Raw genomic sequence first — 20,555 nt, 5'->3', positions numbered from 1 at the left:
AGTGCAGTGGTGTGATCTCGGCTCACTGCCAATGTCCGCCTCCTGGGTTCAAGTGATTCTCGTGCCTCAGCCTTCCGAGTAGTTAGAATTGCAGGCGTGCACCACCACGCCTGGCTAATTTTTGTATTGTCAGTGGAGACAGGGTTTCACCATGTTGGCCAGGCTGTTCTTGAACTCCTGACTTCAAGTGATCCACCCACCTCAGCCTCCCAAAGTGCTGGGATTACAGCCGTGAGCACTGTGCCTGGCCAGCTGTTGTTATTTTTTGTCTTTTTGTTAATAACCATCCTAACTGGGATGAGATGACACCTCATTGTGGTTTTGATTTGCATTCCTGCTGATTAAGTGATATTGGGCATATTTTTCTTATATTTGTTGGCCATTTATATGTCTTCTTTTGAGAAATGTCTGTTCAGATCCTTTGCCCATTTTAAAACTGGATTGTTGTTTTTATGCTGTTGAGATATTGCAGTTTCTTGTATATTCTGACTAATAATCCTGTCAGATGAATAGTTTACAGATATTTTTCCCATTCTATAAGGTTGTCTTTTCACTCTTGATTGTTCCCTTTGCTGTGCAGAAGCTTTTTAGTTTGACATACCCCATTTGTTTATTTTTGTTCTCGTTGCCTGTGCTTTTGAGGTTCTATTATAAAATCTTTTCACAGACCAATGTCCTGAAGCATTTCCTCTATTTTCTTCTAGTAGTTTTATAGTTTCAGGTCTTATATTTAGGTCTTTGATCCATACTGAGTTGATTTTTGCATAGGGTGATAGCTGAGGGTCTAGTTTCATTCTTCTGCATATGGATATCCAGTTTTCCCATCCCCATTTATTGAAGAGGAGGATAGCTTGAGCCTAGGAATTCCAAATTAGCTTGGGCAACACAGTGAGCCTTCATCTCTACAAAAAGTATTTTAAAATTAGCCGGGTATGGTTGCACACACCTGTCATCTCAGCTACTTGGGAGTCTGAGGCAGGAGGATCATTTGAGCCTGGGAGATCAAGGCTGTAGTGAGCTGTGATCCAATGTATGTCCTTGGCACCTTTGTCAAAAATCAGTTGGCTGTAGCTAAGTGGATTGGTTTCTGGGTTCTCTATTCTGTTCTACTAGTCTATTTTTCTGTTTTTATACCAGTACCATGGTGTTTCGGTTACTATAGCTTTGTTGTATACCTTGAAGTCTAGTAGTGTGGTGGCTCTGGCTTTGTTGGTTTTGCCCAGTATTGCTTTGGTTATTGGGGTTCCACACACATTTTAGGATTTTTTTTCTATTTGTGTGACGAATGTCATTGGCATTTTTATAGGGATTGCATTGTATAGATTGCTTTGGTTAGTAGACTATAATTCTTTTAAGTTGTAAATTTAAAGACATATTATTTTGTCAAATTTCACTGAAGTTAACAATTAATGTAGCTGTCCCTAAATTAGGAAGAATTTTTGAAACCAGTTAAAATGAAAGAAACTACATTATTTTTAGAATTGGCCCAACTCTGGGGTGAGGCTGGTATTAAATATTTAAAAAGTGACATCTTTGCTGTAATACTGAAAATATATAAAATACTAGAATCCTTATTCTAGGTCTAGTTCTGCCCTTCACAGCCAGCCAGGAATGAACAGAGGAATCATGCCTTCTGACTATTTTAGAAGTTTCAGATCTTGAGAAATTCACATTGCAACACAGTATATTGCAATATACTCATGAGTATATTATCATCTAAGAAAGTCCCATTCTACTTAATGATTTTCCATAGTTTATATTCTTTATTTTTTTCAGATGGGGTCTTGGTGTGTTCCCCAGGCTGGAGTGAAGTGGCACAATCACGCTCACCACAGCCTTGATCTCCCAGGCTCCAGTGATCCTCCTCCCTCAGCCTCCCAAGTAGCTGGGATGATAGGCACATACCACCATGCCTGGCTAATTTTAAAATATTTTTTGTATAGATGAGGTTTCACTGTGTTGCCCAAACTGATCTTGAACTCCTAGGCTGAAACTATCCTCCCACTTCAGCCTCCCAAAGTGCTGGAACTACAGGTGTGAACCACCATGTTTGGCCCCATAGTTTGTATTCAGTGAACATGATATGGCAAAATCACTAGAGCTCCATACCTCTCCACCTGTATTCCTCCTCATGTCAGACACCATGTCCTAGAGTGACAGAGCTCCTAGGATATGCTATCTGTGCATAAAACCTCACTACAGTGTCCCCATTTCCCTTTTCCTATTTCCCTGGCCTAGCCCCTTCACTATGTCCTTATCCCCTCCCTTAGTCAGTCGTAGAATCAAACACTATCATGGAAAGGAGGAAGGGGCTCATTGCAAAGTTGTGGGCTAAAAAATCTGTGACTAGGCAGTTCTTCTTTTTTTTTCTTTAAGATGGAGTCTTGCTCTGTCACCCAGGCTGGAGTGCAATGGCGCAATCTTGGCTCACTGCAAACTCTACCTCCCAGGTTCAAGTGATTCTCCTGCCTCAGCCTCCTGAGTAGCTGGGATTACAGGCACCTGCCATCATGGCTGGTTAATTTTTGTATTCTTGTAGAGATGGGGTTTCACCATGTTGGCCAGGACGGTCTTGAAATCCTGACCTCAGGTGATCTGCCTGTCTCAGCCTCCCACAGTGCTGGGATTATAGGCATGTGCCACTGTGCCCGGCCAGACTAGTCAATTCTTGGATGCTCCAAAATGAAGATTAACTGTTACACATTGCTCTTAGTTACATTTTGTTGCATTAGTTAGGCAAGGGAGGTCGGTATGGCCTTTGTAACACAACTTTAGGTATATTATAATCCAAATTTTCAGGTGTTGGGGTATGTGCATAAGAAGGGGGACAGTCCACAGATGTGGTCATGATATATTTTTATTTTCTATCCTGATAAAAAATGTTATTTTTGCATCTTTTTGTTTTCTTGAGATGGAGTTTTGCTCTTGTTGCCCAGACTGGAGTGCAATGGCACGATCTCGGCTCACTGCAACCTCCACCTCCTGGATTCAAGCGATTCTACTGCCTCAGCCTCCCGTGTAGCTGGGATTACAGGTACCTGTCACCATGCCCGGCTAATTTTTTGTATTTTTAGTAGAGACAGGGTTTCATCATGTTGGCCAGGATGGTCTTGAACTCCTTGAACTTCAGGTGATCCACCCTCCTCATCCTCCCAAAGTGCTGGGATTACAGGCGTGAGCCTCCGTGCCTGGCCTTTTTGCACTGTTACTTAACAAATATACGAGTGGCTTAGGTTTCACAATTTACATAGCTGATATCATGCACTTTTGCCAGATATAAAATTATACATTTTCCCCTACCCTTGTGGCTCTATGTTTACACAAAACCAAACACAGCTGTTGTTCACAGTGGCTACCATTTACATAAACATTATAGGTAAAATTTTAATACAAGACAAATTGTACTTATGTACAACTAAGTAAATAAGTTTTAAAAAACCCATAAAACAACAACAAACTAAACAAAAAACATATTATTTGTTGGCATTTTTCTGTTGCTTAGAATATTTCCTTTGCTAGAAGAGCAGTCACCTAATGAGTGACAGAGTGCTTACTTATGAGTGAATTGCTTGCATCCTCACTTTTACTGCTCCTTTTTTTGCTGATTTTCTTGGCATCTTTGGATGCTTTCCAATTCATTAGAAATTGTCTTTCTATATTTTTAATTTCTTTTCCGTCAAGATATTCTGGAGAAAAATACATACATTAAAAAATATATACATATATATACATATATACAGTATATACATATAAACATAAGTCAAAATATACAATTCTGGTTCAGAGCACAGAAACTTAAGTTACACCATAGACTGAAATAAATTTGTTTTTAAAATACGTTAATTACACAATGTATGTACTTTTGTTGAGATTTTATTTATAGATTTTTTCTGATATCAAAAAGAATATGTGCTTGTTATAAACAATGGAAATATCATCAAATAAAACATTAAAAGGCTCCGTAATTATTATCCATACCCCTTCTTTTTTTTTTTTTTTTTTTTTTTTGGAGACAAGGTCTCGCTCTGTCATCCAGGCTGGAGTGCATAGAGTGATCTTGGCTTACAGCAACCTCTGCCCCCTGGGGCTCAAGTGATCCTCCCACCTCAGACTCCCGAGTCGCTGGGACCACAGGTGTGCACCACCATCCCCAGCTATTTTTTTGTATTTTTAGTAGAGACAAGGTCTTGCCATGTTGCCCAGACTGGCCTGGAACTCCTGAGCTTAAGCAGTCCGCCTGCATCAGCCTCCCAAAGTGCTGGGATTACAGGCATGAGCCATCATGCCTGACCATACCCCTTATTATGTTTGTTTATTTATTTATTTATTTTTGAGACAGGATTTCACTCTGCCATCCAGGCTGGAATGCAGTAGCATGATCTTAGCTCATTGCAACCGCAAAACTCCTCAGCTTAAGTGAGCCTCCTGCCTTAACCTCCAGAGTAGCTAGAACAATAGCCATGTGCCACCATGCTTGGATAATTAAAGACATTTTTTTTTGTAGAGATGGTATCTCACTATGTTGCCCAGGCTGCTCTTGTATTCCTGGCCTCAAACAATCCTCTCACCTTGGCTTCCCAAAGCCCTGGGATTACAGAGGTGTGATAGAAATTGAGCTTCATAAACTATACAAATAATTTTTGCATGTTGTAAGACATTTGGAAAACACACAAAAAATAAAAAAATTATTCCCCAATGAGAAATAATCACTGGTAACACTTTTGTATATTTCTTAGCATGTTTTTATTTTCGATATATGTATGTAAAATTGGAATCCTCTATATTAGTTTTGCATCCTGCTTTTTAATATTGTGTTGTGAACATTTTACCATGTTTTTCCTTAAATACAGTTTTTAATGGCTGATGTTCTATTGTTTATGGATATATTTTAAAATATTGAACAATTCCCTTATTAAAGGATATTTTATATTGCCTATATTGTTTCCTCAATTACATGAACACAGATGACCTTCATTTAATAAAGTATGAGTATGATTTTTTCTTCAAAATTTTTTTCTTTCTTTCCATAGGACTCTGCTTGATAGATTTTTTCTAATGAAATTTATGTATAGTAGTTTTGAAAATTAGATATTTTCTCTCATTATTCATGTAATCCACTAGATCCCAGAATGTAGAAAGGATGTAGTAAAATTTATTAGATCACACATTATTTCAGGGATAATGACAATATTCTGATAAAATATTATACTACTGAAAATATTAATACTACCACTTAAACATGAGCCATAATATTGTGTTATACCCAAAGTACAAAACAAAATGTTGAAACAAAGAATATAAACTAGAACCATAGAATCTAGAAGTAAAACTCTCTCCATATCTTATTTCATGCACTTTTGTTTCACTGAAGAAGCTAGTACTATCCAAACCATAAGAAATTGTCAAACATCTTAGTACTTATAACTTTACAATAAAGGTCATCTTTTTTATTATTCATTTAAAAAAAACCTCTTTAATCATATGCACATAAGGGGAATAAAGGGCAACACCAGGCTGACTGGGGAAGGGAGCAAAATATTCTCCCTTTTCCCAATGTCTGCTTGGCACAGTTCTGAGATCATACAAGTGGGAGTGGGTTGGGAAACAGAATAAGTGAGAGGACAGAAGAGACAAAGGCAAGAGGGGAGAGGCAAGGGCTTGCAGTAATCTCAATTAGTGGACTGTACGCAGATTCACTCAGGGCAAGGTTCCAGTAATGTTCAGCCCCATGCTTTCTGAAATGCTCACGAGCTATGTTCTCTGTAGGACACTGTTTAAACTTCATCTCTCCAAAGCTCCGGTCTTTGGCTGTACCCTCCCAGAGTAGTATACATTTGTTGGTTTTCTTCACAGCTTCCTCATTAGATTCCTCATGATCATCTCCCTTTGTGTTAGATGTCCATTCATCCCACTTGATCCAATGCAGCATAAGATGCTTACATTTCTTCTGGGCCTTGGGGCCCCCTTCCACTACTACCACGTTGACATCCTTGTGCAGTACCACCACCCCTGTCAGGTACAGTTGCGCAGCATTGGCCTCAATCTTGAACTTCTTGGCTGGGGTGCTCAAATTTCTAACTCCATCTCAATCTTGAACTTCTTGGCTGGGGTACTCAAATTTCTAACTCCATATACAGATATGTGTACCCCCTGTGAAATGTCTTAAGCTTTTAAATTTTCTTGACCTTTCTCTATTCTGCTGTGAGTTTTCAGGCAGAATTGACCTCTTCATGCACTTTCTGTCTTTTTGCCATCTGAGCTCTGACATGGACTTCTACCTTTGTGGGGTCTTGAACAGCTTCTGTTCCTAATACTTGCGTCAAATTAGAAATTCTCACTTTGGGTTCTGGAGGAGGCATCAGGCCCAGCCTGACTTTTTTCTAGTAGTTCCTTCTGTGCTTCCCTCCTTGTCTGTCTCTGAAGTTTTTTCTGTTCCTTCTTGGTAAGATACACTCCCAGAGTAACTGGTGTGTCATTGTCGACTGGAGGATTGAGCTGGGCTGGATGTTCAACAAGATTTGTGATTCCAAAATAATCTTCTCTCTTGGGATTTTCCTCTGTAAGGTCAAAGCCATTGGGGATTATGTGAGTCCCACCACTCAATTTCAGGGATATCTACTTCCTTTAGCTCCTTCCTAGGAGCAATGAAGGCAAGCCTAGTCAAAGTATGGATGCCTATTTTTTGAGCTGCTTGTGAAATCTCTGCCTGAAGCTTCTCCAGTTGAGCCTTTGTTCTTAATCGCTGGGCAATCTTCTCAAATTTGCCCTTGTCATGGAATTTAAAAGTGCGTTTCTGGCACTGGGAAGCGACAGTGGAGACTCGGGGTCAAAAAAGATATTGGACTCCATGTCTTCTGACGGTTTTTCTTTTAGCTGTTGCTTGAATGGGTCCCTCTTCACAGCAGGAATATTGGCAGGAGTAGGCATGCAGTGTGTCAGCTCAATCTCCTTGCATGTTGCATCTACAGTGCACCCTTGATCATCTAGGATCAGTGGTGTAGGTTTAATTTGGTCTTTTAACTCCACCTTTGGGAGAGCAATGCCCATGGCATGGAGATTAGCCAGGCCCAGCATGTTGGCATTGCTGATGAGTCCTGGCTTCAGTGCCAGCCGGGCTTGGATTCGAGCTTGTAGTTCAGCTGCTTTCCTTGCCTTCTCAATGGCATCATTCATGAAAGTGGCAGCCTGGGAGGGCAGAATAGTGTGGCCGATTGGAAGTCGCTCTGGTTGGAAGAAGGCGTCTTTGGCTGAGGTGTAGGAGGGCTAATAAAGCGCAGCTGTTTTTTCCTCTCCTCGATATGATATTTTGCTGTGTCCATCATCTGTTTGATCTGGAGCTTAGTCAGCATGCTAGGACTCTCTGATGGAGGCCCAGGGATCACCTCTGGCTCTTCTTCCACCTCCTCAAAACGGGGTATTGGCTGCTTCTTTACTCCTGATGATTCCTTGGAGATCTCAAGAGTCATCACCAAACACCTTCTTTAGCTCTCGTTTTCTGCTTCAGTCACTGCTAGACTTGAAATGCCTAGAGCTTCTGCCTTTCTCCTACAGCCTCAGTTTGTCCACAAATCGGAGAGTAGAATCATCAAGAAAAGGTGTCAGATGATCGGCTGCCTTCTTCTTGTCCATGCTTTTCCCCACACAGTTCAATGCTTCTGTGACCACTGTAGGCTCTGAGAAACCCAGCACGCTCTTCACTGTCTTCTCATCCGCCTTGGAGCCTCCCCAAGTGCTGGGATTCCAGGCATGAGCCACTGCGCCCAGCCTGACATCACTGATAAATTAGGAAGAAAAGGTTAAGGAGTGTCTAATTCTAGTTATCAATGACTGTGAAAAGATCAATGGTTTCAGCTCATCCAGCTCCCTCTTAGTGTCATTTTTCGGGAAAAGAGAACAATAGCTCGAATGGGACTCAATACTACAGCTCACAAACTTCAGCCCCGAGACGGAGGCCGAAAGTTAAACCTGAACCAGAAACCTTCTGACCGCCCTAGGCCTGTCGTCGCTATCGCCACAGCCGCTGCCACGCCCCTATCTCCCGACATGTGACCAGGGAGGGTCGGGCCGCCAATTTGTGCAGCCGTATTTGCCACTTTCCTGGAGGCAGAGCGCATGCGTCGTGGAACTGAAACGTTTCCCTGAACAAGTTGCTTGCTTTCTGTTTCCCAGACTAAGCCTATTTCTGCCAAGTTAATGTCTTTAACTTCCTGAAGCGGAAATTGGGTTACTTGCAGTTTTCCTCATATGGAGAATAAGTGTGCAAAAGCAAAATTCTGCTAGAACTAAGAGCGAGGCTTCTGCGTTTGTGTTAAACACAGCCTTTCTGATAGAAAGTAAATCCTTTCACAGTCGTGATAACTAGAATTAGCCATCCTTCCTTAACCTTTTCTCCCTAATTTAACAGTGGTGTCAGGCTGGGCCGGTGGCTCATGCCTGTAATCCCAGCACTTTGGGAGGCCAAGGCGGGTGGATCACTTGAGGTCAGGAGTTCGAGACCAGCCTGGCCAAAGTGGTGAAACCCCGCCTCTACTCTAAAGGTCATTCTTTGATGCTCAGTTTTTCCAGCCACTTATATTTATTGATGTCTTTCCAGATCTATTTTTATTAATAATTATATAACTTGTTAGTATATTTTTGGATGAGATATATGTAATCAATACATACTTTTAAAATATACTATAAAGATAAGGAATGAAAATTCCAAGTCTTTTATTGTAATCTCTTCTTCCTCATGTTAATGTCCCAAACAGAGCTGAGGAATGACTAGGAAACTGTGCCTCCGTTAACCTGATTCCATCTCATTTTTAGCAAATGATCTTTTTTTTTTTGAGACATTCTCTCACTTCGTCGCCCAGGGTGGAGTGCAATGGCATGATCATGGCTCACTGCAACCTCCGCCTACCAGGTTCAAGCGATTCTCCTGTCTCAGCTTCCCGAGTAGCCGGGATTATATGTGCATGCTGCCACGCCCGGCTATTGTTTTGTATTTTAGTAGAGATGGAGTTTCACTGTGTTGCCCAGACTGGTCTCGAACTCCTGAGCTCAGGCAATCCACCTGCCGCGGCCTCCCAAAGTGTTGGGAATACAGGCGTGAGCCACCGCGCCCGGCCTCAAATGATCTTATTTGAAGTTAATAGGTGTGAAAATGGTTCAAGACTGGGAGCCAGGTAATGGATTCAAGATTATAGACCTAATGAGATTTATTTCATTTTAATAAGTTGCTCTCAATACAAAATTTGCTTCCACTCATGCTAAGTAAACCAAATATGTGGACTGTCACTCTGTTTGGTGAGGACTGGGTAACCTAAAAAACATAAAAATGACTTCTTACAAGGACACAGCAAACCAGTGCCTTCATGAGAGGTCTTTCTGATGCTGTGTCACTTGGTCACTATTAATCTAGTGCTTTTGTCTATTTCCCCCAGTATAGTGCATATTCAGGAATGTTATTTGTAAGGATCTCATAAAGGGTCTCCTCACTTAGCTCTCCTATCAAATGAAAGGGATTCCTTTATGTTCTTAGGGTAACATTTGGCAAATGTCAAGCAATGAAAGCTTTGATCAATTTTATCTACAGAACCAAGAGCTAAGGAGTCTCTTGGGATCATCAAAGGATTTGTGCCAGTGAAAGTTTGGCAAAAGGTCAGCAAGTTCTACACATTTATGACTAACCATTTTTATTGGTAATAGCAAAATATTCTCCTTAAGGAATAAGTATCAGGTGCTTTAATTACTTCTGAACTGAACAGCAGATGTTTTTCATGCTTTATTTGTCAATTTTAACTTTTGCTCTTATTCAAAATATTGAATTTAAAGTTGACAATTTTCACAGATCCAGATGTCATATTCATATTTCTGAAAGCTTACTGGTAAAATAACTAAAAAGTTAACTAATTGTCATTCTCTTATTAATATAAATACGTACCCAGTGATTTGGACACCAGTATCAGTCTGTCCCTGTATTTTGGTTTGAGACAAACAGGATTTCCATTTAGGTCAATTTTCCACAGCTTCATCAACTTGTTCAGTAAAAACTCCAAATCCTATAATTAGAGAAGAAAAAGCAAAGCACAAGCATTTCATATTTACCAATACTTCTAGCATGTCGGTTATTGTTTTTAAAGGTAATTACTGCTTTCATGGAATTCTAGCTCAGAGCCAGGTACTTAGAAGGTGCATAATAACACCTTCTAAATAAATTTTGTGCATAATAATACCTTCTAAAATAAATTTTGAATAAAACCATCTATACTGACAATAGAAGGCACTGAAGATAAGGCAAAAAAATGAGGTCCTAAGTTGAGGGCCACACAACTGTTCTCTGTCATACTCCCTTAAATGGCCCCCACTGCAGCTTAGAAAAAACTTTTTCCTGCGGAAGATGCCCTTTCTTAGTGTAGCTCATCGAAGTTTACAGATTAGGCAATTAAGGGGTAGTGAGTAAGCAGTCCCTTGCGATTGTAAGCAATGTGTGTTATTGCTTTTTATTTTACAAATAATTTGTATTAATTTTTTAAGTGTTAAAAAAAAAAAAACAAAAACAAACACCTACCAAAGGGAAAAATGGAAGAAAGGGGGAAAAATCATTTGTATGCCTATCATGCAAAGATCATTTTTAATATGTTGTTATGTATCCTTCTAATCTTTTTTGAGCATAGGGACTTTTGGGAGGGTACATATTTTTAATTGTCATAGTTGTACTGTGAGTACAATTTTGTTTTACATTATATCATAAATGTTTGCATGTTTTTATAGCTTATAAGAAGAAAATCAGCTAACTGATATTTCAAGGAATAATAAAGTTATTCTGTGGTCTACAAACCAAATAAATGTGAGGAAAACAGATTAACGGAACTTAAGAACTAACTGTCTCAGTTTACTTTTTTCACAGCCTCTTTGTCCCTATTTGGGTTTCTTTTCCCATCCAATGTCACTCTTTCCCCAGCACCTTGTCTGTCATTTTTTTGCTTTCTCCCCTTCCCCCCTTTCTAAAAAGTGTATTTTATCTTAACTACTATTTAATGAAAATGAAGTACACTTTGAGTATTTCTTGTATGTGGCCAAAGTTCTATTCTTTATCTTTAATATCAGATACATTTAATCTGTAAATGAATTACTCAACAAAAGTAGTGCACTTAGGTTGTTTCCATAGCTTGGCTATTGTGAATATTGCTGCAAAGAACATGGGAGTGCACATATTGCTTTTAAAATAGTAATTTCACTTCCTTTGGATATATACCCTAAATTTAGTCTGCGCTAGACTTTGAGGGATTCCAATAAATAATTTATGTGAAAATATAAGACTTTTTTTTTTTTTTAAATAAGGCAATCCTAAACTTCCTGGCACTGCTGCTTACTGTGTGACCTTAGGCAAATCTATGTCTTCATCTATAACTTGAGGTTAATTAAGATTAGTTGCCATGGCATATAAAGTGCCTGGAACAAAGAAAGTAATAAATGTGTCAGTTCTCTGCCTGTTTGCCTGCCCTGCTACCTCGTAACTAATTCCCTTTCTCTTAATTTTTGTCAACAGAGAGTGAAAATATTTTAAGTAAGGAAGAAGAAACTTCTTGACCTATTGACAAATTAGTTGGCTTTTTATAAGAAAGTTATCTTCATAAATTATAACTTCAGCCTTCAGTTCTGGGCTCTGGAATATGCCTTCTCCAACAGCATTTGTTTGGCAGTGTTTAATACAGCCATAACTACCTTATTTTACGTGAGAGTTACATTGTATTTCTCTTACTCTAAAAACCTGTAAGGAAGGGATTATGCATCACATTTTTTACAGTGTTGAATGTGATGCCCATCATCTCAAAACTAATAAGAACACTTACAGAACTTTAAATTGATATAGATAAAAGAGTGCTTAGAGTTTTGTTAATTGTTCTTTACTTGATAAATGACCCTCGACATACTCCCTCCAGTGTATGTTTATTTAAGACTAAACTAATCCTTTGCTGAAATACGATTACCCTTTGGATACGCTCTGGTTGTTCATTGCCTTCCTGTCTTTAATAAAAAGCTTTCACTTTCCTCCTCTTCAATAAGTTACTAAAGGAAGCAGACACTTTTCTGGACAGTCTCTGTTTGATAAATGATCATGTCATGCTATCACTTAGAGGAGTGCTGCAAAATACTGAGGAGCAAATTATATTTCCCCTGCAGGGTTGATGCCTAAGCTCCTGTATAGGCATCTGCAGCACAGCAATGCTCTCTCTACCGTTAATGATGACCGCTGATGAACCTGTATTTGACCAGCATAGTCCAATCTTTATTGGCAATGTCTGGAACAACCATCCTTACTAAATCTAAAGACAGCCATTTGTCATCCCTCTGACTGCCTGTCATCATCTGCCTGGGAAAATCTATAATTTTTGGCTTGTTCCTGACTCAACTGTGGAATGAATAAATTTATCTTTGGGTCACTCTGCTTGTCAGGATCAATAATGAGCAGAGGTTGAATAAATTAGAAACTGAGAAAACATGACACCCATAGAATTTTGTTCATTTGTGTCTTATAAATCAGATATTTAGTTCATATAAGAGCCAAATATGTCAAGTTTTTTATTTCCCTCATTCTGAAGATTCTACATCTCATGATAAATGGTCATCAGAAAACCAATGAAGTAAATCACTAATATATCTGACTTTGAGATGAACTTTTCAGATCATTGTATTGATTTAGCAAACTTTACAGACTTCAAAACTTAGGTAAATATTAAACTTTTTTGGTCTTCAAGTTGTATACATTTTTCAGCCATGATATTCCTTTGACTTAATAGTGTCAGCAAGCTATATAATGCTGGCCCTAGTGAAGTTCATGGCTCAGCTTAGCCTCATCAGATTACTTGTACAAATGCAAAAGTTTTGTTGTAAATTGTTGTTCAAGTATTTAATAATTTTTATACATTGATGAATATCTGTTTAAAGGAGGTACAGGAAAAACATGCAAAGACATGTTAACCAAAAGTAAATGTCATTTAAACTAGAGCCCTGTAAGTTAAAGGAGTTTCTAAACTATGAAATATTGTTTGGCCTAAAACCTCTCTTTCGCCTTCTCTTCAGTGGTTGACCTTGCCACCAATTTTACTTGGGAGAAGTGGGTCATCCGTCCACCAAGTTTTCTCAGTTATCTGCCTTTGATTTCACACTTCCTCTCCCATTCTTCTTTTCCATTTTTCTCAATAAAGGAAGAGTCACACCTCTTTCTCCAGGTGAAGTGGTTCTTTTGATCCCAGCCTTTTCTTCCTGGGTTTTCCTCTCTCTTCCATTTCCATTTCTAGTATCTCCCTCTTATCTGGATTTTATTTCGTCTCTTACCTACCGTTGCCAAACTTCTTGAAGACTGATCCGGACTAATGCTTCTCAAACTTTCATGTGCTTAAGAATCCTGAGTGATCTTATTTAAATGCAGGTTCTGATTTGTTAGGTCTGAGACAGAAGGTGAGATTCTGCATTTCTGCTGCTGCTGCTGCTGGTCTAGGTCACCACTTGGAGTTGGCCTAGTCTACTGCATGCCTATAGTGTGGAGACCAGCTGGTTGCTTCTTCAACCACTGGGCACTCCTGCAATCTGGTGCCACTGAAAAGGCATTGCTAACCTTATCACTGATCCACACATTGCCAATCACATACTTTCTCAGTCTCAATTCTTTGGAATATCGTACCCTGTTCATCACTCCCTTCATGGCTTTGTGATTCTACATTCTTGCAGGCTCCATGGATCCTTCATGAATCTCTGACCCCACAAGTAACAAACCTCTGACTACAGAAATCTCCAATGTATGAATAGGCTGTTTCATACATTGGGGAAAACTCTATTAAAGTTTCCACCATCTCTCACTTCCTAATTAACCTGGCCTCTTCCAGTCTGTTCTTCACATTGTAGCCATGTGGATCTTTTCAAACCGCTAATCTCAGCTACATACTGAGAACTGAACATCTAACTAATAAAACATCTAACTAACAGAAGCAACTAACTAATAAAACATCTAACTAATAGAACATCTAACTAATAAAAGCAATGCTATAAGAACATTTATCAGGGACAGTCTTCCCCATAATGCATCAGCACGTTACCAGAGAGTGAGAGCTCCCACTGGGGAGCAGGAGCATATGTCCCTGCTGGGAGAACCTTGGGGACCAATTCACTTGATTCCTTTTCTATAATCTATGTTTATTCCTTTCAAACAGTGTTTGTTTCCCTTCCCTGGATCACAGCAGAATGTAAAATCACAGCTAGAAAAAAGTTTGCCTCCTGTAACCCATTGCCTTCTCTATTTATACTTAGACCCTTTATAGAAAAAGAATGGCCACATTGATGATAATAGGCAAACTTCTGTTACCCTAATGAAAGAAAGGTCATCTATTCAAAAGAGGAAGAACCAAATTATGTGGGAGGCCAAGCTGAGCATTTCTTTGTACTCTCTCCCCTCCTGACTATAGGCAATCTTGTGGACGATGGTAGTTTCAGTGACCACTTAAACAATACACTGAAGATTCACATTTATCTATCCTCTGAGCTCTGGACTCATATGTCCAATTATGTACTTGACATTTTCTCTGGAACATTTCAAAGGCATTTCAAACCCTACATTACCAAAACTCATGATCTCTCAAACTTGACTCTTGACTTATTTCTCATTGTGCAAGGCAAGAAGCCCAGGAATCACTCTTGACCTCTCCTTCTCCCATGCTCCCTATATCCAACTCACAACCAAGTCTTATCCATTTTACTTCCTGAACAGCTCTCCAATCTGTCCATTCCATTTCCATCCCTACCCTATTAAAGTTTCCATCATCTCTCACTTTGTAACTAGCCTGGCCTCTTCCAGGCTGTTCTTCACACTGTAGCCATGCAGATCTTTTCAAACTGCTAATCTTCAGTTACTTCACTCCTGGCTTAAACACCTCCAGTGGCTCTTCATTGTTCTTAGGATAAAGACAAAACTCTCTTTCATGACCTATGTGGCCCATCTACCCACTGGCATCTGTACTATGTTCCACCTTCACTATCTCAGCTTCTTATCCCTCATAGTTGCCATGCTCCAACCTGCCCCAGGACCTTGACACATGCTGTTTTCTTTGCCTGATAAGTGCTTCTTTTCTGTCAGAGCTCAGCTGTCCCTTCCTTAGAGAAGCCTTTAGTGACCTCTCTAACTAGGACAGATCCCTCTCTTATAATAGGCTCTCAGAGCCACATACTTCATTTTTGTGGTACTTGTGCAATTTTATATTTGTTTTGGGATGATTATGTGCATAATGTTTCTCTTCCCCTGAATGTTGAGAATTCTTCAAGGCCAGGGATCGCATCTGTTTTCTGCTCACTCTTGTGTCCCCCATTGTCTAGCAAGTACTGCCACATAGTAGGAGTAGGTGTTTTCAATGAATGTATAAGAGATGAATGAATAAATGAGCGAATGAATGAACGAGAGGGGCAGGTGACCTAAGGCTAGAAGCAGGACAGGAATTATAGGGAGAAATAAGATGGAACCATTTTTTAAGAAGTTGCTAATTCGAGGTGCTGCAGACATGGAAAGAGAGAGAAAAGAAAGACTATCTTCTCTTTTCTTCTGTTTCCTCCTCTGTCCCTTCTCTCCACTTCTGTATCCTCCTGTCTAGAGAAGTCCCTGCTCTGGACCAGTTTTGGATTAAGGAATAGCAGAGATAAAGGCAGAGTTAGAGGATCTTGGTGGTAAGGAGTCCTTGACAGTCGTGGGTCTAAAGATGTGAGGAGAGGAGAGGGAATGAAATCTCAAGCAGCAGGAGGGACAAAAGTTGCTTGGCTACCCAGCTTCTTACAGGTCTATATCCTGTACCTCAGCCTCTAATGCAGCCACTCCCTTGTGGCTCTAGGACCCTCAGTAAGCTAGGGCATGGCATTGTTTCAGAGTGCCTATATTTCTCAGAGACCCAGTTCTCTCTTTTCTTTCCACAGAGCTCAAGAATTTCAGCCCCTTGGTAGCACTTTTCCTTGCTACATGTGTTCCTTTAAATATCTTCCTTTCTCACTGCTCAAGCAAGAATCTTGGTTGAAAGATTCAAAGTTGTTTAACCATCCTAAGGGATCATTATTTTTTCATATTCTCTTAAAGCAGTCACTTAAAAAATGTGTCTTCTATGCCAAAAATATAAATTCAGTTTGATGGAACAGGACTACAAGAAGACAATTTGTAAATACACACAAATTACTAACATGTTTTAGTTTATAATACTTCCCAAAAATCTATCTGCAATATTGATTAACAGGACTTTCATAGTACAAAGTAATATATTACAATATTTATAATAATACAATGAGTGTCACTAAGGTTCCTTTTAAAAACACATTTGAATATTAATTTTAAATTTTGAATTTTTACTTTTGGAGATAATGGTAAATTATCAGCAAAAGTAATAACTTTAAAATGATAATTTCCTATGTAAGAACTACACTAGTTATTTCCTGTATTTTCTGTAGGTACACTTAAGGAACTTAAGTCCATATAAAAGCAGCTGCTCTAAGTGCTGAAAACCTTGGGTAATTACAGTGGTTTTGTTAGGATTCTTTAATGATGTCCACTTCTTTTTTCCCATGGCACAAAGCTGTCTGTTGCTGACGACTCAGGATGGATGTCAGTGACCTTATGTATGGCATGAGAGATTTTTTTCCTGTAGCACAGGGTTTGATGTCAGTAGCTTTTGGACAATGTCAGTGAACAAAAAGAAGGAAAAAAATTAAAGCCAAATATAGAGATGCTGACTCCAGGAATACATAACAGAAAAACGAGTTAATATTCTGATGCTAGGCTTCAACATGTCCTTTGATTAAGCCTTCAGAATGTTATTTAAAATGAACCACAAAAAGCACATTTCAAACATATCCCGGGCAATGTCTATATTCAGAATGCCAAGAAGCTGTGTCCAGTCATTTTTAATTGTTTGTGTCTTCATGGTGGAAGTAAAAGAACTTAAGATTTTATTCTTACTCTTTGGATATCTTCACTCTATGGGGGGGAAAGCAACTTTTGGTATATATCAACAGCTGGAACTCAGTGAATGGTTTGCATTCCTTCTCCAGAATATTTTTTTGTGCCCTTCTTCATTCATTCTATAAACATATAGTAAGTGCTTGCCATGTGCCAAGCACTGGGCTGGGCTCTGGGTAACCCTGAAGTAAATAAATCAAAATTCCTTGCATTCAAAGCTACTCAGTCTAATGAAGGATATGGTGATACACAATAACAAGGTTATATTAATCAAGTTTCCTCACCAACCATTCTCTATTTAAATTACGTTAAAAATTAAAGTGAGATAATCAACACAGTTAAAATATCAAATAAGATCATAGGGTTTATAACAAAACTTAAAGAGTGTGTGAGGGCTTATAACAAAATCACTTTCAAATTCTTCAGCTATTTCTACACACATTTATGTCCACATTTCTAAATAACAATGGCTATTTTTGATTTTTAAATCTTAGATATTTATCTACTAAATTTCTACTAAGAAAGATGATGATTTAATTCTCATAAGTACTGCCTCCAACCTCTACTACACTTCCCTTCTCCCACTATGTCAGTAGAGTTATACTAACATTGTTAATTAATTTTCACTGAGTGTATTATTATTATTATTATTATTATTATTTGAGACAAAGTCTCACTCTGTCACCCAGGCTGGAGTGCAGTGGTATGATCATGGCTCACTGCAGCTTTAACCTCCCAGGCTCAAGCGATCCTCCCACTGAAGCCTCCCAAATAGCTGGGACTCAGGCATGTGCCACCATGCCTGTCTAATGTTTTTGTATTTTTTGTAGAGATAGGGTTTCACCATCTTTCCCAGAACTCGTGAGCTCAATCAATCCTCCTGCCTTGGCCTCCCAAAGTGCTGGGATTACAGGTGTGAGCCACTGCACCTGGCCAATTTTCAGTGACTATATTATTAAGCTCAATTAAGTCTTGTTCATAGCTAAACTACATAGTACACTAGGATTGCTTCTTATTTTCCATAGAGTTAAAAATTGCCTAAGTTCTTAGTCTTCTATGTACTTACTACAATTCAGTCTGTTGCAACATGGGCTGGGTGCCTTCTAGCCTACCGTACAGCTGATGTCCTAACTTACCTTCACTTCTGTGAATTTCCTTAGCTTTTTTACTGTTTCCTAGATACCATGTCTTCCCTTTTCCTAGTTTACTCTCCTGTTTAGGTGAAATACTCAATTTTTATGGGTCGTGCTTTTTGTGTTCTTTTAATTTTTATTTTTTTCTAGAAGTTTTATATTTTAGCAGTTAAATTTGGATGTGATCCATTTTGAGTAAATTTTTGTGCATGGGGTAAAGGGTAAAGGTTCACTTTTTCCATTTGGATATCCAGTTGTTCCACCATTTGTTGAAAACATTATCCTTTCTTCCATTGAAATATTGGGATTTTTGGCTGGGCGGGGTGGCTTACACCTGTATTTCTAGCACTTTGGGAGGCTGAGGCAGGTGGATCACTGGAGGTCAGGAGATCAAGAAGAGCCTGGCCAACATGCTGAAACCCTGTCTCTACCAAAAATATAAAAAATTGGCTGGGCGTGGTGGCACGTGCCTGTAATCCCAGTTACTTGGGAAGCTGAGGCAGAAGAATTGCTTGAACCCAAGAGGCGGAGGTTGCAGTGAGCTGAGATTGTGCCACTGCACTCCAGCGTGGGCAACAGAGCGAGACTCTTAAAAATCAATTGACCCTATGTGTGAGTTTATTTATAAACTGTTCTGTTTCCTTAATCTTCATGGGCACCCTATGTCAATGCCACATTGTCTTGATTATCATAACTTTAAAGTTGTGAAATCAGGTAGGGTAAGTTCTCCAAATGTATTTTATTTTATTTTTTAGAAAGGATCCCACTTTGACACCCACGCTGGAGTGCAGTGCTGTGATCATGTCTCACCACTGTCTCAATCTCCTGGGCTTATGAGATCCTTTCACCTCAGCCTCCTGGGTAGCTGGGACCACAGGCATGTGCCACTACACCCACTAATTAAAAAAAAATTTTTTTTTTGTAGAGATGGAGTGCCAAACTCCTGGGCTCAAGTGATTCTCTAGCCTCAGCCTCCCAAAGAGCTAGGATTACAGATGTGAGCCACTGTGCCAGGCTTTTTTTTTTTTTTTTTTTTTTTTTTTTAGAAACACGGTCTCACTCTCTTGTCCAGGCTGAAGTGCAGTGGCACAATCATGGCCCACTGTAGCCATGACCTCCAGGGCTCATGCAATCCTCCCACCTCAGCCTTTTGGGTAGCTGGTACTATAGGCCATCATTTCCGGCTAATTTTTTAAAAAAAAACATCTTTTAGGCCGGGCACGGTGGCTCACGCCTGTAATCCCAGCACTTTGGGAGGCCGAGACGGGCGGATCACGAGGTCAGGAAATCAGACCATCCTGGCTAACACGGTGAAACCCCGTCTCTACTAAAAATACAAAAAAATTAGCCAGGCATAGTGGCGGGCGCCTGTAGTCCCAGCTACTCGGGAGGCTGAGGCAGGAGAATGGCGTGAACCCGGGAGGCAAAGCTTGCAATGAGCCGAGATCACGCCACCGCACTCCAGCCTGGGCGACAGAGCAAGACTTCGTCTCAAAGAAAAAGAAAAAAAAGAAAAAAACATCTTTTAGAGAAGGGGTCTTGCTATATTGCCCAGGCTGGTCTCAAACTCCTGGGCTCAAGCAGTCCTCCTGCCTCATCTTCCCAAGGTACTGGGATTATAAGCCTGAGTTACCATGCCCATGATGGTTTTACCAATTGGTTCTTTTTACCAATGTTGCTTTGGTATTCTAGGTCCCTTTCTTCTAAATTTTAGGATTGATTTGTCAATTTCTAAGAGAAAAGAATCTGAGATATTGATTGGGATCATGTTGAATGTATAGATCAATTGAGAAGGAATTAACACTTTAAGAATACAGAGTCGGCCGGGCGCGGTGGCTCAAGCCTGTAATCCCAGCACTTTGGGAGGCCGAGACGGGCGGATCACGAGGTCAGGAGATCGAGACCATCCTGGCTAACACAGTGAAACCCCGTCTCTACTAAAAATACAAAAACTAGCCGGGCGAGGTGGCGGGCGCCTGTATTCCCAGCTACTCGGGAGGCTGAGGCGGGAGAATGGCGCAAACCCGGGAGGCGGAGCTTGCAGTGAGCTGAGATCGGGCCACTGCACTCCAGTCCGGGCGACAGAGCGAGACTCCGCCTCAAAAAAAAAAAAAAAAAAAAAAAAAAAAAAAAAAAAAAAGAATACAGAGTCTTCTACCATGCAAGTGTAGGGGCAGGCAGTATATGAGAAATCTCTGTACTTTTAATTTTGCTATGAATCTAAAATTAATCTAAATCATAAGGTCTATTAAAATAAAAAAATCAAAACCAGAAAAAAGTCTATTAAAACAAAAAATCAAAACCGGAATACAATCTGCTAATACATGAAAATAGTATCTCTCTTCATTTATGTAGATCTTCTTTAATTTCTTCCAATATTTTGTGTTTTTATTGTACAGCTCTTGCACATAGTTTAAAAAATGTATCCCTAAGTATTTTATGTATCTTGATGA

The 20,555-nt window shown here is 39.6% G+C and overlaps 1 protein-coding gene and 1 pseudogene across 3 annotated transcripts in view; both read right to left on the bottom strand.

Moving 5' to 3' along the window:
* Window positions 1-20,555, bottom strand: part of PPP1R42 (protein phosphatase 1 regulatory subunit 42) — a 63,758-nt gene that overhangs the window by 14,776 nt on the left and 28,427 nt on the right. For 2 of the 3 annotated variants that reach the window (XM_030937834.1, XM_010371592.2), the window contains exons 6-7: window positions 9,926-10,043; window positions 3,555-3,686 (exon numbers count right to left, since the gene is read on the bottom strand). In XM_030937834.1, coding sequence (XP_030793694.1) covers window positions 3,555-3,686; window positions 9,926-10,043 — 250 coding nt within the window. The remainder of the gene's footprint in view (window positions 1-3,554; window positions 3,687-9,925; window positions 10,044-20,555) is intronic. The other variant, XM_030937836.1, reaches the window with a different exon arrangement.
* Window positions 6,439-7,349, bottom strand: LOC104668806 (annotated as a pseudogene).

This window comes from Rhinopithecus roxellana, chromosome 9 (assembly GCF_007565055.1).
Source record: "Rhinopithecus roxellana isolate Shanxi Qingling chromosome 9, ASM756505v1, whole genome shotgun sequence".
Classification (NCBI taxonomy): domain Eukaryota; kingdom Metazoa; phylum Chordata; class Mammalia; order Primates; family Cercopithecidae; genus Rhinopithecus; species Rhinopithecus roxellana.
The sequence above is the reverse complement of the archived record's forward strand: the minus strand, read 5'-3'. Positions and strand labels throughout refer to the sequence as shown.